The 16,306-nt window shown below is 34.7% G+C and overlaps 1 protein-coding gene across 2 annotated transcripts; it reads right to left on the bottom strand.

Annotated features, from left to right (window-relative positions):
• Positions 1 to 1,739: 1,739 nt before the first annotated feature.
• Positions 1,740 to 15,688, bottom strand: LOC111696922 (eukaryotic translation initiation factor 4E-binding protein Mextli). 2 transcript variants are annotated; one of them, XM_023466713.1, is made up of 18 exons: positions 15,663 to 15,688; positions 14,111 to 14,246; positions 13,865 to 13,937; positions 13,340 to 13,391; positions 10,415 to 10,458; positions 10,109 to 10,165; positions 9,739 to 9,783; positions 8,833 to 8,913; positions 8,298 to 8,384; positions 7,613 to 7,672; positions 7,055 to 7,185; positions 6,436 to 6,490; positions 5,991 to 6,062; positions 5,133 to 5,233; positions 3,477 to 3,565; positions 2,814 to 3,035; positions 2,286 to 2,337; positions 1,740 to 2,011 (listed from the first exon to the last, which is right to left on the bottom strand). In XM_023466713.1, the coding sequence occupies exons 2-18, from the start codon at positions 14,238 to 14,240 to the stop codon at positions 1,803 to 1,805; spliced, it is 1,560 nt and encodes a 519-aa protein (XP_023322481.1). In that variant the 5' UTR covers positions 14,241 to 14,246; positions 15,663 to 15,688; the 3' UTR covers positions 1,740 to 1,802. The 2 variants fall into 2 exon arrangements, with proteins under 2 accessions (XP_023322481.1, XP_023322482.1); XM_023466714.1 differs by lacking the exons at positions 2,286 to 2,337; positions 15,663 to 15,688 and having other exon boundaries at positions 1,917 to 2,011; positions 14,111 to 14,402.
• Positions 15,689 to 16,306: the final 618 nt, after the last annotated feature.

Below are 16,306 nucleotides of genomic sequence, written 5' to 3'. Positions count from 1 at the left end.
ATAAGAATTTTCTTGTGGAAAATACTAGGTTTTTTTGAGTATCATAGATTTATTTTGGCGTTAAAGCTTGGAGATAATGTAATATGATATGGGAAGCTCTGTATAGTAAGACGTCTCTGTAAAGTCTCCCTTTAGTATTGCATCCTGAACAGTTGCGCTCTTTCTTTAAAAGTTTCTTATGTAAAGAATTGTTAAAAGTTTAGTTAAAAGTTGAGCCGATCACATGTTTCTAAAATTCTTAAATACTTGCTTTTAAGGTGTGATTTAGATTTTATTGTAAACAAATTCCTATCAAGAATTAACTCTTATTAAACCTGGAGATCTGATTGATATTTTTTTATCAATTCTAAGTATGGTTTTTGATTTGGCAAAGAATGCTAACAGTGAAAAGCCGCAGGGAACCATCAATTTGTTAAAAAGGCTGGTAAAACTCTGTACAGTCGTCTCTGAAGTGCCATCATTTATGGATAACCCACTGTTTTATTTATATCTAAAGAGAAATGGATGTAACTGGTAAATGTATTAATGTCAGTTTAGGTCCAACAATTGTATTCTTAAAGGGACTGTAAGCGTATTTTAAAGTTACCAGAGATTGCAACGTCTGATTTACAACGCTATTCTTGAAACCTTTATCTGAACAAAAATGTGCAGGCAGACACCGTACAGTTTCTGACTCGAAAGGTGTTATAATTTTGTTATTTTCTCCGTTGCTTCTTATAAGCAAGAAATGCGCAAGTCATTTTCGCAGAGAAGCTGCAAATTCCATCTTTGCAGGGTCACTTGAAACTATGTTTACCATCCATTTCAGGGGTCACTGTCTTCTTTCTCATCAAGAAAGAAATCCACGAATAAGATTATAAATATAAATATGAAAAATTCAATTTAGTAAAATTACTTTAAAAATTCCATATAAACCCAATGGCGCCTAAAAAGCACCGACTTCAAGAAAGTAGTTTTCTCTGGAAATTTTTTTTGAAGACATCGAATTAAAATAATAATGAAACGTTCGAGTTATAATCATAGATAAATAAATAAACATAGATAGCTTATGTACGCAAAATCACCAAGAATTCTACAGTCCGCGAACTCATACTTCTAGGGGTCAAAGTGTACTTCAATGATAAGCGGGGTGTTTTGGTTTTTTAATGGATTTCATAATAGAGTGTAAAATAACTCCAGGAATGGAGCTATTTGAACAACAATATTTCACTGAGCAATATATCATATTGACGAGAACTGAAAAAGGACATGAGAAGGACTAAACTAACTTAAATTTCTCTCTACAGAACTCATGTACACCACAAGTACTCAATGACATAAAAACAGCCAATGTTAACAACCGACCTAGTTAATCTATACAATAGGAATATCTTTAAAACATCTCTGTACATTTATATCTTTCAAGATGAAAAATGTCGTCTTATGCGCAATCTATCTTTATCTATGGTTATAATTTGATTGTGTTTTATCAGCCTAAACATTCGATACCATTTTGTATTGCAACGACTCTCTTTAAATGATTTAATTTTAAGCGTTAATTTTAGGCATTTTCTTTTTTTAACAAATCAACGAATTTTTCAAAAACCAAGCCGACAGAAAATATTAAATGATCTTTTAGGTTATTTTCTACTTATTTATTTAAACTGAATAACTCCGACTTCATCAAAAGAAATATTTAAATGAAAAAATTGCATTAGAAGTTAATTATCTGTAAGGCATTCACTTTTAACAAGTTTACAGAAAAATATCAAAAAAATTTATTTTTATGGCAAAATTTATACATTTTTAAAGATATCTCTATCTTATAGTAGATCCTCGAATTCTACCGGATAAGAACGAACATAATCCACCTGGAATATCTTCGAACCATCATTCAGATACTTGATACCGTTGAACTTCTGAGTTCTAAGTTTTAGGATAATTCTCTGTTCCGGTTCCTGAACCTGGTCAAGGACGGAGAACTTCTCAGGTATCACGGAGGAGAACTTACTCAGTGAGTATTTCAGCAGTTCTGCAGGGATACAGTTCAGATATTATATAAGATGACGTTTTCATGCATTTAAATTTGAATTAGATTTAAAATATTGGGTTTTTAGAAATAATTGAATAAATGCAGAATTTTATTGTTACGGGGGGGGGGGGGTTAGACATTTTTTGCTTTAGTTTTAAAGTGGAAAGGATGGAAGGGAATGGAAGGAAGGGGGAGGGGGTGTAAATCGGAGGTCCCTCCAGTTTTTTAATCCAATGTATAAAATATGTCGATATGAGCATGAATCTGTAAATTCCTTCGCGCGAATACACCAATCTTTTCTCTGGTTCAGGGGCACGACCAGCAGACTAAGGATTCGAAAAATATAATTTTTCTAGTTTTGTCTACATTGTCTTTAATTTGATATGTTTTATATACGATACATATTTAATATGAAGTATCTATATAATAAAACAAGACATTCATATAAATGTTGCCTATAGCCGGCCAAACGGCTGGACAGAATGGGCTGAATTTTTTGTAGACACAGTTACGGGGAATCCTGAATCTAAGGAAACAGTCGGTATAAATTCTGTACAGTCGTCTCATCCTTTGTGAGTAACACTGTTTATTGTTTTATTTTACAAACAATCATTGTTTTTTCTAGAAAATATCTTTTTCCAACATTTTTAGTGATTTATTTTTTAACAGATTTGCAGTTTTTATTGATGGATTTCAAATGCATTTAAGTGGGACATTTTGTTTGGACACAATTTGTCCCTGAGGCTTTAGAAATAAAAAACAATTAATGTTAGTAAATCTTATAATTCAATTTTGGTTTCACCTTCTTAGGCCTTGCAATAGTGGAAAAAGCAGATTCCTGGATTAGATGAGAGGAGGACTTGGATGAGTAGAGAGGGGGAGGGTTGGATGAGAAATGATGAGAAGATTTGTTGGAGAAATTGTGGAGAGGGTTGGATGAGAGAGGATGGGATGAGTATTGATGTAAAGGATGTGATGAGAGGGTTGCATTAGGTTTATATCCGGGTAGTATAATATCATCTATCTAAACATATTAAAGAATAAAGTAAGATTAATATTAAAATGCTATTTAAATGTTCTAAACAATTAATTATAATGATTAAAAAATAAACCTAAATTAAACAGCATAATTTTTTAACAGAGTGCTGTTTCCCAATTCAATTAATTAAAATGGAAAAGAATTAAAGGAACACTATTAATATAAAGGAAACATATTATTTTGTTTAAAAAAATTGTTTTAGAATTTTGAATATGATGGTATAAAAAATAAAGAAATTTAAATTTTTGTTGTCATGAAAAGAGATTTGGATGCACATACTAATTAGAAAGTCGTCGTTAATTGTATTGATATTTTTGCCTACCAGCGTATATATCCGGTTAGATTTGGATGCAAATAAAGGTAAACTCAATTAAAGTCATAGACAAAAAATAATTCAAAATTCTTTGAATATTATGAATTTATTACATTGGTTTCTGCTGTAAGAGGACTAGAGGAGAGCGAAAAATATTCGTCCAGGACGAGTTTAGCAGTCCTCACTAGGTCCAGGGATCCTCCTAAACAATTATATATTTATAACATATGTATATAATCGTCCAGGACGAGTTTAGAAGACTTCACCAGGTCCAGGGATCCTCATAAACAATTATATATTTATAGCATATTTACATAATCGTCCAGGACGAGTTTAGAAGACTTAACCAGGTCCAGGGATCCTCATAAACAATTATATATTAATAACATATGTATATAATCGTCCAGGACGAGTTTAGAAGACTCCACCAGGTCCAGGGATCCTCCAAAACAATTATACATTTATAACATATTTATATAATCGTCCAGGACGAGTTTAGAAGTCTTCACCAGGTCCAGGGATCCTCTTAAACAATAATGTATTTATAACATATTTATATAATCGTTCAGGACGAGTTTAAAAGACTTCACCAGGTCCAGGGATCCTCCTAAATAATTATATATTTTTAACATATTTATATAATCGTTCAGGACGAGTTTAGAAGTCTTCACCAGGTCCAGGGATCCTCATAAACAATTATATATTTATAAATATCTATATAATCGTCCAGGACGAGATTACAGGGAGCCTCCTAAACAATTATATATTTATAAATATCTATATTATCGTCCAGGACGAGTTTAGAAGTCTTCACCAGGTCCATGGATCCTCCTAAACAATTTTATATTTATTACATATTTATACAATCGTCCAGGACGAGTTTAGAAGTCTTCACCAGGTCCAGGGATCCTCGTATACCAACGAATTTATAACATATTTATATTATTATCCCCGGACGAGTTTAGCAATTTTCACACATAGATCCGAGGATCCTTTTATAGACACACATATATTTGTTCAGAGCTGGGAACTTTTGAATGATGGATATCGGGATTATAATGCTTGAACTATTCTTTTTCTTAATCTCGAGATTAAATAATGCTCGTTGTCCTCTTGTTATTAATCTCCAGATAAATTAACCTATATCGGGATTAAGGGTATCCCATTCTAAAGTTTTCAGCTCTGGATTGATTATGACTTCAAAATTTGTTTAAAAGTTCCGTCCCTTTAAATAGTAATTGTTAGTAAAATATCTAAACAAATCTGCCTTTTCATTAAAAACATTTTTGAATCTTTTGTATATATCAAATTCAAAAATCAAGCAATTAATATTATTTCACTTTTCTTAAAAAATAACCGGGACCAAAAAAAGATTTTAAAATAACAACAGGATATCTGGATCTCGGAAAAACATGGAAAAAATTGTACTTGACAGTATTTTATTTTCTTCACATGCATATTGAGGACGTATGCATCGATATATATAACGTTGCACTAATCTCTGTTTGTTTTTTTGTTTGTTAATCCGATCATAACTCAGGAACCACTGGACCGCTTTGCCTCAAATTTCTATTGTGGAACTCGGGAGGCCCACTTGAATGTTCTTAGCTTGCTTTTTAGATTATAAGTAGATTGGGTCGACTTTAATATCGAAAATTTAGTTTAACGGTAAAATTGTTTAAGTGCGGGTAGACGGGGGAAATAACTTTTATAGTAACCTTGGCAGTTGGCAGCGTTGGGTTCCCAAGCTAAAATTATATATAGCTGACCTGTAATCTTAATATGATTGTCTCCTATATTAACTGTGTACTTGTATTCTGTGATGGATACGGAGTTCCTGTCCCTCTGTTCTGCAGTTAAGGTGTTCCTTCTACAGAATTAAGAATTAATACATTGAAAAGTAGTTAAACTTGGTACGGAATGTTGAACTAACTATAACTAAATATGACCAATTAATTATTGCATGCATTAATTAACAAGATCATTTTTTGCTTTCTTTCGTCTTCCTGCTCTTTCTTGTGCTGTTTTCCCTTCCTGGAATCATATACAGTATACACTCCATCCTCTACTCCATCCACTTACCTGGATCTGTTTGTATGACTGATATCCTGAGATATCTACCCATCCATCTACCTGGATCCATCTGAAGAACTGATATCCTGAGATTTCTTTTCCATCCTCGACGCATCCACCTACCTGGATCCATCTGAAGAAGTGATATCCTGAGAACTCTCTAATTTATCCTCTACCCATCCACCTACCTGGATCCATCTGAAGAAGTGATATCCTGAGAACTCTCTACTTTATCCTCTACCCTCCCACCTAGTTGGATCTTCTACTCAATCCTCTATCCATCTACCTACCTGGAGTCATCTGAAGGACTGATATCCTGAGGACTCTCTGCTCCATCCTCTACCCAATCGACCTACCTGGAGTCATCTGAAGGACTGATATCCTGAGGACTCTCTACTCCATCCTCTACCCAATCGACCTACCTGGAGTCATCTGAAGGACTGATATCCTGAGGAATCTCTGCTCCATCCTCTGCCCAATCGACCTACCTGGAGTCATCTGAAGGACTGATATCCTGAGGACTCTCTGCTCCATCCTCTGCCCAATCGACCTACCTGGAGTCATCTGAAGGACTGATATCCTGAGGACTCTCTGCTCCATCCTCTCTGCCAGGACTCTGGTTTCTCCTAGAAAAAACAGTATTCATATATCTCAGCAATATCTACATTTGCTTGAAGAATTATGATAAACAATGTTGTTTTAGTATCTTTATAAGTTGTAATCTATGTTTGTCTGTCTGTTTGATTGTTTTTCCGATCATGACTCAGGAACCCCTGTGCTTTTTTGCCTTAAACTTTGATTGGGAAACTCTAGATATCCACGGGAATGTTCTTATCTTGGTTTTGAGATTCTAAGTTTAGTGGGTCGACTTTAATAGCGAAAATTTAGTATCCCAGTAAAATCGTTTACGTGCGGGTAAGCAGCGGGAGAAATGTTTAGTAACCTGGGCAGTGATGGGTTACCAAGCTAGATCTAAATAAACCTGTATTGAAAACTTACCTTATTGTATCTTCAATCAGCCGTTTAGCTTGAAGAATATTATCAGGTGCTGGACCTAGACAATTAGAATATTTATTTGTGGTTTCTTCCTTCATAACCTACCTGTTATCTGAACTAATCTCTTCTTAACTCCAGGAACTATTTGTTATCTGAGCTAATCTCTCCTAGTCTCCAGGAACTACCTGTTATCTGAACTTATCTCTCCTAGTCTCCAGGAACTACTTGTTATCTGAACTAATCTCTCCTAGTCTACACGAACACCTGTTATCTGAACTGATCTCTTCTGAGCTCTAGAAACTACCTGTTATCTGAACTAATCTCTCCTTAGCTCCAGAAACTACCTGTTATCCGAACTAATCTCTCCTTATCTCTATGAACTACCTGTTATCCGAACTAATCTCTCCTTATCTCTATGAACTACCTGTTATCTGAACTAATCTCGCCTTAGCTCCAGGAACTACCTGTTATCTGAACTAATCTCTCCTTAACTCCAGGAATACCTGTTATCTGAACTAATCTCTCCTTAACTCCAGGAATACCTGTTATCTGAACTAATCTCGCCTTAGCTCCAGGAACTACCTGTTATCTGAACTAATCTCTCCTTAGCTCCATGAACTACCTGTTATCTGAACTAATCTCTCCTTAGCTCCAGGAACTACCCTCTGGAAGGAAATAATTGTCTCTGTTATCTCTTCTATTAGATGAACCCGTCTTCCCTTCAGTCCCATCACCTTACCGGAGTCAGCATTTCTAAAACAGGGTAGATACAGTACTGTAGGAAGCATAGAAATTCCCCAAAAAGTGGATCAATTTGTAATCCCGGACCAGATTACAAGAACGTCAAAGTTTGAGTATCAAATTCTTGCAGAACATTCAAATTTTCAATATTATTTAATTCAAAATAGGCTAATTTTACTTTATTTTTGTAAAGATAAGGTTAAGGTTAGGTTGACTTAGTACAGCATGAACAAATATAAATCAAATGAATCATTTTTGAAAATTCTAGTTTTACCTGATTTACACTTAAAAATGTAGGCTGTGCGCTGCAGTGTGCAAATCGAAAAATATCTTTAAATCGTCGTTGACATAATTTGCTTTTTTAAGGTGCAACTTTTATGTTTGAAATCGCAGAGTTTATAAAGAGTTAAACTACTTAATAAAATGTTGAAAAACTTACCTAATCACTATTTCATCTTTAAAGTATGTTTTCCCGGGTATTTTTGTAGGCTGAATAAACCTTTAAAAAAACAATTCGACCTTTAATTATTAAATCAAAATTGTTCTCAATCTTAAAGAAATTGAACACCTGTCAAAAACTAAAGTTTTCCAATCTCTATATCTATCTTTGCAATCTTCTACTGTATATCTTAGATAATTGATACTAGTTAATTTAGCAGAATTCAGCTTGAAATATGAAAGGTTTAAGACATCAGGTTGCAGCGATAAAAGGATTGATTGGATTCTTTGTTATAAAATCTACAATCTTTGGAATAAATTTTTACATTGAACTAATAATCTTTTTTTCCATATTTAACATTATGTTTAAAATGTATTGATTTAAACTGGTAGATATTCTTAAGCTATGAAGTCTTCTGATAAAATCTGTTTCACTGTTCTGAAAAGTTTCCTTCTAATCACAAAACTATGAAATGACTAGCTAAATTTTACAATTGAAGAAAAAACCAGGAAATTGGAAAGTTGTGATTGTGTATTAACTAGTTTACAATTAAAGAAAACAAGGAGGACGACAATCATTCATTTATAATTAAAGGAAACAAGGAGGACGAAAATCATTCCACTGATGGTCGAATTCTTGTTATGATAAGCATGGATAAAAACAAGGTCAAGGTTTGGTTTTCTTCCTGCCAGACGTTGTTATAATTTCTCCGGGTTTAAGAAGAATAACTCCGGAGAGGGTTGGATTAAAATCCGGAGCATTCGCGTTCAAACTGTTATCAAAAATCATCATCAAAATGCTAGTTTATTTTGCAAAAATAGAAGAAAAATCATCTAACTTTAGGTAGAAATGGAATTTTAATTGTAGTAACTTTTTGATGTTAATGATATATGATAATGATATGCCAGAATCCGAATTTTATGAATTTTTCAAATCCACCAAAAACCAGTTTCAATTGAGCGTCGGCTTAGATCTTGAAACATTGAATACAATTTTAACTGGAATCAACCATATTTGAGCCGCGGCTCAAATTCTTTAAATTCGGCCTCTGATGTTGTAAACCTTTGATATTTCAAACTTAGAATATTTGATCTATAAGAATTCAAAGTTTGAAATGTAAAAGATTGACAACATTAAGCTGAAAAGATATCTAAGGATCAGAACTCAGTTCCTTTTCAATTGTGACAAAACATTGAAGTATTATTGTTGTGAGATGATTCCTTATTGGTGCTGTCTGTGCTGATCTGAGTTCTATCATTGGACTCATCCCTGTATCCTGTTCTATCTGCGAGAATTTCTGCCTAAATTAATATACAGGGTTACACACCGGACTCACCAGGACGAGATACATTCAGTTTCCTCTTTTCAATTCAATCACGTTTTGGTTTATAATTTAGCAATCTTTAAACTTACGGAGTTGTCTTTTTTTACTTTTTTATCTAAAAGGTATTTGCTGACAAAAAAGTATGCAAAAGAAAAGGCAAAAAAATGTATGTATGTCAAATTGTGTTCGAAAGTCAAAGTTTGCTGGGAAACATTCAGAGCTGAAAACCATAATAATAATGTTGATTAATTGGTTATTGGGATTGAAGTTTTGTCATTATATATTTCAAACTGTAAATTCTGTTAAAATATTAAAGGTTTACACCATGAGGTTGAATAGATATATTATATATTAGAAAATTTGATTTTGAGGCAAAAACTCCAATTCCCACACTGTATTTCCGCCGGGTAAAAGAATTTCTTATTTAAAAAGGCGAGAACCCATTATAATGCTTTAGAACTGAACTGTTCCTTTCTTATCTATGGATTTTAACCACAGTAAACTTCCTTAAAGAGAAATAAATCATCCCGCAAGGAGTTTAAACTGCCTTTTTAGTCTTGTTACTTAATAATTTTGCTGAGAAGAACCAGCTGCAAGAAACTAGATTGTGAGAAACTAGATTGTAAGAAACTAAATTGTAAGAAACTAGACCTAAATATTCTGTAAAGACTTCTCTGCACTCTGTAGTCTCAACCCTATAAGTCGAAACTCGAAATGGAGTGATACAGTGTACCGTATAGTTTACAGTACAGTACTATACCGTTTTTTATATACAATGTTGTACTTTGGTACTGGACCCTACCTGAAGTAAGCGGAGGTGTTTTCATTGTGTACCCAGTTCATAGCTCTGCAGTACATGTTTAAATAGATGTATTGTTCAGTGTTGGCTTTGACACATTTTATTACATACAAGACAATAAAATCATTCTTTTCCTACTTTTAATCAGAAACGCCCCTACGGATTCTGTAATTTGTAAATCTGATATGACATCATTTAAAAGATATAGCAAATAAAAATCTTGTAAGGCATTCGAACCCTTTAAAAAAAAGGATTCCGAAAAATATTCAGGTTTTATTGGTAATTGCACTTTACGCAGTATTTCTTAATGGGTTACGTAAAACTAACTACAACAAAGTGTAAAGTTTTTTTGTTGTAAATTTGATATATGTTCCTGAGTTCAATGATCTCCAGGAGTTGAACTCTGCTCATCAAATCTAAATCTCCGTCTCTAGATTAGATTAAATTTGACATATTTACGAATATTTTGTATTTAAGTTTTGTATTTACGCATATTTTAATTTTGCGTTGGTATTTACGCATATTTTTTATCAAGTTTTGTTTATTTATTAGAATACTGAACCTTGGAAAAGTTTGACTAAATAATTAAATTTAAAGTTTTTGTTTGCCCGTGGAATGTTTTTTATTCGAATTTTGTAAAAACAAAAAAGAATTTTGTTTCACTGTACGCCACGTCTACCTGCAAGCATCTCTGACCGCTATACCGAGTTTATCCAACTGATCCTGGCAACAACAGTGTCGGTAAATTTTAGATTATTTAAAACCAAAAAAATAAAATAAAAATATCGAATTTGCCTATGAAATGTCTTACTATGAAATGTCCCAACTATGTATATGCAAGTTTGTTGTACAGACGTACCACATGGAATGAATAAGTTCCTGTGGAAATGAGTCTTTGCCACAAACTCGAATTTTTTAATCCCTATATCTTTTCAACCTGAAGGTGTAAATCTCTGCTATTTCAAACTTAGATTATTTGTTATAATAATATTCATAATTTGAAAGATCTAAGGTCAATTAATGTGTTGTATCAAATACCAGATGTAAATCCTAGGGATTTTCGAGATCAATCATTTGCACCCATGGTTTAGACTTATGCAAATATTTCGCTCGAGATACCCGTACTCTCGTTTTAATATCGATCCCTTGAACAGCCTTTTTATACATATCTCACAGAGTATAAATGAATTGTGATTGATCAGTTTCATAGTTTATTTAATAGATACATCTGTAAGGTTTATTGAGTTCCTTTAGATCTTCAGCTGCTCCAGTTCAAGATCTGTCTGAGCAGCTTCCTCAACTACACTATCTCGTTCAGCTCGGGTCTCTCCGGGCTTCCACAATCTTCCTAGCTGCTATGGAGTCTATGCTACTCTGGCTGCTCCTACAATCTGGGATACTCTTACTGTGTCCTCAGCTGCTTCTTTAACTACTGGAGCCGCTCCTCGAGTCCCTCTTATGTTGGCTGTTCTTACAATCTGAGCGGTTTCTAGAGTCTCTGCTGTGTTAGCTATACTTGCAATCCGAACTGCTCCCGAAGCCGTCCCTAGAGTTTTACTATGTTACCCGTACTTACAGTCTGAGCTGCTCCTGGAGCTGTTCCTAGAGTCTCTGCTTTGTTAGCTGTCCTTATAATCTGAGATGCTCCCAGAGCTGTTCATAGAGTCTGGCACTATGAGATGCTCCAGTTATGCATCTATCTGAGAAGCTTCCTCAACTCAATATCTTGCTCAGTTGCTCCACTTCAATATCTGTTCTTTGTAATCTCTCAACAACAGCTTCCTAATCACTGCTCGTTCATTTGCTGCTTCTACTGTACACCTAACTGCTACTGTGATTGTTCCGGAGTCTCCGCTAATTTTGCTGCTCCTGCAATCTGAGATGCTGCTACAGCTATCCTAGCTGCTTCATTGCTGGACAGGCAACTGGCCGTGAAGAGGTTTGTAAGGAGCAGCGTCTCCTGCATCAAGATCTCTCGTTCCTCAACTGTTTCTACAATAGATCTGTAAAGAGCTGTCTGTAAAGAGCAGGGTCTCCTATCCCAGGATCCTCTGGTTCTGCTGCTGGTTCCACTACAGGTCCGTGAAGAGCTGTTCCACAATAAGTGGCGTCTCCGTACTCAAGAGCTGTTCCCTAATGAGCGGCGTCTCCGTTCTTGGGAATCCTGGATATCCTAGTTCTCCCATGTGTCATGGATATCCTAGTTTTCCTATGTGTCCTGGATACCCTAGTTCTCCTATGTACTCAGAATCATCTGGTTCTGCTGCTTCTACAACGGGGGGATGGAGAGCTGTCTGCAACGAACAGCTTCTTCCATCTCTGATACCAGATCCTTTTATCTGTAGACCTCCTGGTTTCTCACTCATTTCATCCCGTCCAAGTAGATTCTCATGATCTTTTTTTCACTTGGAGTCATTGGTCTAATTGGTATTCTATCTGCTCGTTATCTCGGGTGTCTCTGTCGCAAGAACCAGCTCAAGAATATGAAGCTTCTATATGTCCTAGAGGTCCTGGCTGCTCTGTATCTCAGGTGTCTCTGTCAATAGAACCAACTCGAGAATATGGAGCTTCTATATGTCCTAGAGGTCCTGGCTGCTCTGTATCTTGGGTGTCCCTGTCAATAGAACCAACTTGAGAATATTGAGCTTCGCATGTCCTATAAACACTTTAACTGCTCCAAGGCCCCAGTAACTCTGTTCATAGTTCCAGCTGGAGAAGAAAGAGTCTCCCGGCCTTATTTGGTCTAACGGAGCTAAGCTCAAACGTTTATCCTGTATAAGGTCCTGGAGTGCACTGTTCCTATTCTCCTGGTTCTCTACTCAGCTTAGATTCAGACAAAGGGTTGAGGGGTTTTAGTATCTGGTCATATTCTAAATATTACACCATGCTTTAAATATTACATATGACATTGGATTGCAAAGATATTGGGATTAGAAAATCTGAGTTTGTGGCTAAGCCAATTCCTTAAACCGAAACCAGACCCGTGTGGAGGCGTTTTATTGACAGGGCAGTGTTTAAAATAGAGACACAATAGCAAAGTTTAGATTTATCTTTTACACTGCAAACAGAGATGTGGACGCTTTCACGCAAATATCAAGCAGTATTTTCCCAATTACTCCTTTCAAACTTAAGGTAGAAACAAGACCGTTATCACGTGATTAGTTTTTGAATGTGTCTGCCAAGAGCTGCAAAAAAATATAAGTATAGGGGTGAGATAAAACCAAAGCCCAAGCCTTTGCGATTTTAAAGTCGAGGCTGTCTAATAATAATTTGATAAGAAAAACTTTCATACAGTGATAACTAGAAAACTATAGAATAGAAAGACGACATTAAAGCAAAACTGATTACTTAAGCGAATTTGATGTTGTTACAAAGCAAATAGTCTTACTAGTAAGTTATTAAATCACTTATTAAGTGAAATGGGTCACTTTACACTGCACAAATGCTGTGCCTCATGTTCATTAATTAAAGTCTTATCTTGGGTCTAAAATTAGACTTCCTATTCCATAGTTGTCTGGTTAGCACTGTAGTTGTCTCAATTTCATGGTGTTGGGATAAATAATTCCAGACAATTTAAGGGATTCAAAACTACAAGCAAATTAACCTGATAAAGGGTTTCAAGCTGAGGTCCGCACTGTTTCAGACTTTCACACAGTCTGAAAAGTAACATTATTTTATTGTTCTGAATTATTCTTTTATCTGTTTCCCCTCGGTACCTCTAGTTTACACTAAGTATTAAACACAAGCTTACTCCTGTTTCTCGCTCTAATATCTCTGCTCCAACGCTTTTTGCCACCTATTTACTTCTGTTTCTCACCTCCGAACTATTCTCTCCTGTTTTTTACCTCCCAATTCTTTTTTTCACCTCTTTACTCCTGTTTTTCACCTAAATTCTCCTATGTCCCAACTTTAACCTCCTGTTTTCTTCTTCCTAATGCCTTTTTCCACCTATTTCCACCTATTTCTCACCTAAATTCTGCTGTTTCCCCACTGCTCCCACCTGTGTTATACCTCCAAATTCTTTTTGCCTCCTATTTACTCCTGTTGCTCACCTAAAGATTCCATCCTGTTTCCAACCAACATGCTCCTGTTTCACGATGTTCCCATCCTGTTTTGTAATTATACTAACCTAGCAAGGGATGATAGAACCAAATACTCGTAGTTTCTATTGTTAAGCTGTCCAACCATATTTTCCATTAAAACTGTTAAAAGATTCAATTATATAATTATCGTTAAAAAGTGATTTTTTAACTAAAACTATTCAAATAATGAGAAATAACACACGAGTTTTATTTTTTATTATTTTTTTTTTATTATTTTAAGAGTTTTCTTCAAAATATATAAAACTCTTTGTATTTGCAGATAAAGAGGTTACCTATTACATCTTCTACAGATGAGAGTTCTATAGCCGAGAGTCTGGATACCCCGCCTCCTATCTTGAGTGGGCGTGGTCTTCGTTTCCCTGCAGCCAGTACACCAGTGCTGTTACTCCGACCCAGAGACATTTTATTCTTTCAAATACGATAAATATATACCTAATTTATATAATTATCTCTGTTGATCTATCTAATCTAATATTTATATATATTTATTAGAAAGAAAGGAAGTATTCAAAACATATTTGAAGTTTTATTGTATCAACATTATTTTTCATGCAATGCATTCTTCAGAATACTATTTCGGTCTTTTGTTAAAAGCTTTTGGGAGATTTTTTAAAATATTTTAGAAGATTAAAATAAACAAAACATTGACAAAATAGGATTTTACAAATAAAATATTTATCTAATAACAACAAATTAATTATATCTAATCATTAGTTAGTGAGCAAAACTTCTATCTTCCAAGATTCACAAAAAAAGCTCTGAACTCTGATCTGGTAAAGGGATTTTTCAGATATGTGTATATATAGGCAGATCTGTATATAGGATTTAAATGTGTATGTGTAAACATGTATAAACTATAGGCTAAACTAGGAAGGAAAGCTAAGAAGTGTAGGTGTTTACCGGGATATCCCCATAATTTAAACAGGGTTAAATATTCTTTATCTCCCACCAAAATGTCTAAAACGTATAAAAAATTAACAATTTTGTTGTTTTTCGCTATCTTTTCGATCCTTTAAAAAATACATGCAATTAAATTCTAACAAAATTTTCCATATTTACTTCTTTTAAATGAACGTCTAATCATGTAATTAAACTTCGTTTTCATCTTAATTAATATCTTTGTTCTCAACTGATTTTGTTAATTTATCCATTACGACAGGAATTGTTTGAAAAGTTTTTAAAATGTCGTCTTCTGGTCGATAAAGTTTATAAGTTTTCAATACAATGCAGAATGCTATAGATAAATATTTTTTAAAGGTTTGAATGTTATCTTCAATCAGATTTATTTTTTTATTTGGCAAAACAAAAATTTTGTGGTTGACATAATATTTGAATTCTTGTACTCCTTAATATATATTTTTAAAACTATTTTACAAGGGCGCAGACAGAAATAAATCCAGGGGGGGGGGACCAAATATGCGAGAAGGGCAACATTTCCCCCCCCCCCCCCAGGAGCTCATAGAACTGTAATTTCAATACATTGGGCTTCTTGGATACTTTAAAGTTACATATAAAGTCCAATTACCTTGCAAGTACTACTTTATCTCTCCTTTAAACAAAACTAGCAGAAAAAACAGCAAACAGTTCAAAGGGGGGCCCCTTTTTAGGTCTAGGGGGCACTTCCCCCTTGACCCCCCCCCCCTGTATACGCCCTTGCTATTTTATTTCGATGGACTTAAAATCTGTCACGACAATTTTTAATATGTAATTATATATTCCCATCTAAAACTGATTTTCTTTCCCCAAAACAAATAATTTAAAACAAAAGCATCAGTCTGAGATAACTCTAGATCCCCTGTAATATTATTTATAGATTTTTATAACCTGTAAACGATCAGAGCCCGCGATTTAAAAAAATCGGGAAAATACGGCTCGGGTCTAAGCTGTCGTTGGACCTTATTTACGGCTTGAGCATTCGGATTAAAGCTGCATCTTATTTTCTAGAGAGTTGAGTTCAAAAAACCGGTTTAATATTCTATTTGGCGAATTTTCATGGTAGGAATTGGCGCATTCCAGGTTTTATGAGAACAAGACGCAACATCGAGCCTAATTCTCCACTAAAACCAACCAAGGTCGGTTTTATTTTCAATGGGCCTAACTCCTTAAGTCGAGCCGAAGATCTTGAAGCTTTCAATCACGTGACACAAGCTGTCGTCAGAGTTGGGTCGAAGATTGGGTCTTAAAGTCGGGATTAAGGAATTACGGCTCGAGCCGAAGTTTTTAAATCGCGGGCTCAGTTCAATGTACACCTCTCTAGCCATAACTCTGTTATACATTGTTATTATTGTAGAGGAGTTAACCCTAATGCAGTATAGATTGAGAGCCTGCAAAGTAGGAAGAAGAGTTAGTGTTTTTACTCTTAGTTTATGCGTGAGAGACGCCTGAGAATAAAAGATAGAAATTATCTTTTAAGAGAATTAAAAAAGAGCTGGATTTTGAAATATAGAGAAAGGACGGATATATTGATA

The sequence above is a fragment of the Eurytemora carolleeae genome, unplaced genomic scaffold (genome assembly GCF_000591075.1).
Source record: "Eurytemora carolleeae unplaced genomic scaffold, Eaff_2.0 scaffold271, whole genome shotgun sequence".
NCBI classification, from domain to species: Eukaryota; Metazoa; Arthropoda; class Copepoda; order Calanoida; family Temoridae; genus Eurytemora; species Eurytemora carolleeae.
This window is presented reverse-complemented; position numbering and strand designations above follow the sequence as displayed.

What these genes read in the sequence shown, in the direction of transcription:
- LOC111696922 (XM_023466713.1), bottom strand. Translation starts at nt 14,240, where the DNA reads ATGTCTCTGGGTCGGAGTAACAGCACTGGTGTACTGGCTGCAGGGAAA. An exon ending in CTGATTGAAGATACAATAAG is followed by an intron (nt 6,063 to 6,435) that starts GTAAGTTTTCAA and finishes TGTTTTTTCTAG; the next exon opens with GAGAAACCAGAGTCCTGGCA. An exon ending in AGTCCTTCAGATGACTCCAG is followed by an intron (nt 5,234 to 5,990) that starts GTAGGTCGATTG and finishes TTAATTCTGTAG; the next exon opens with AAGGAACACCTTAACTGCAG.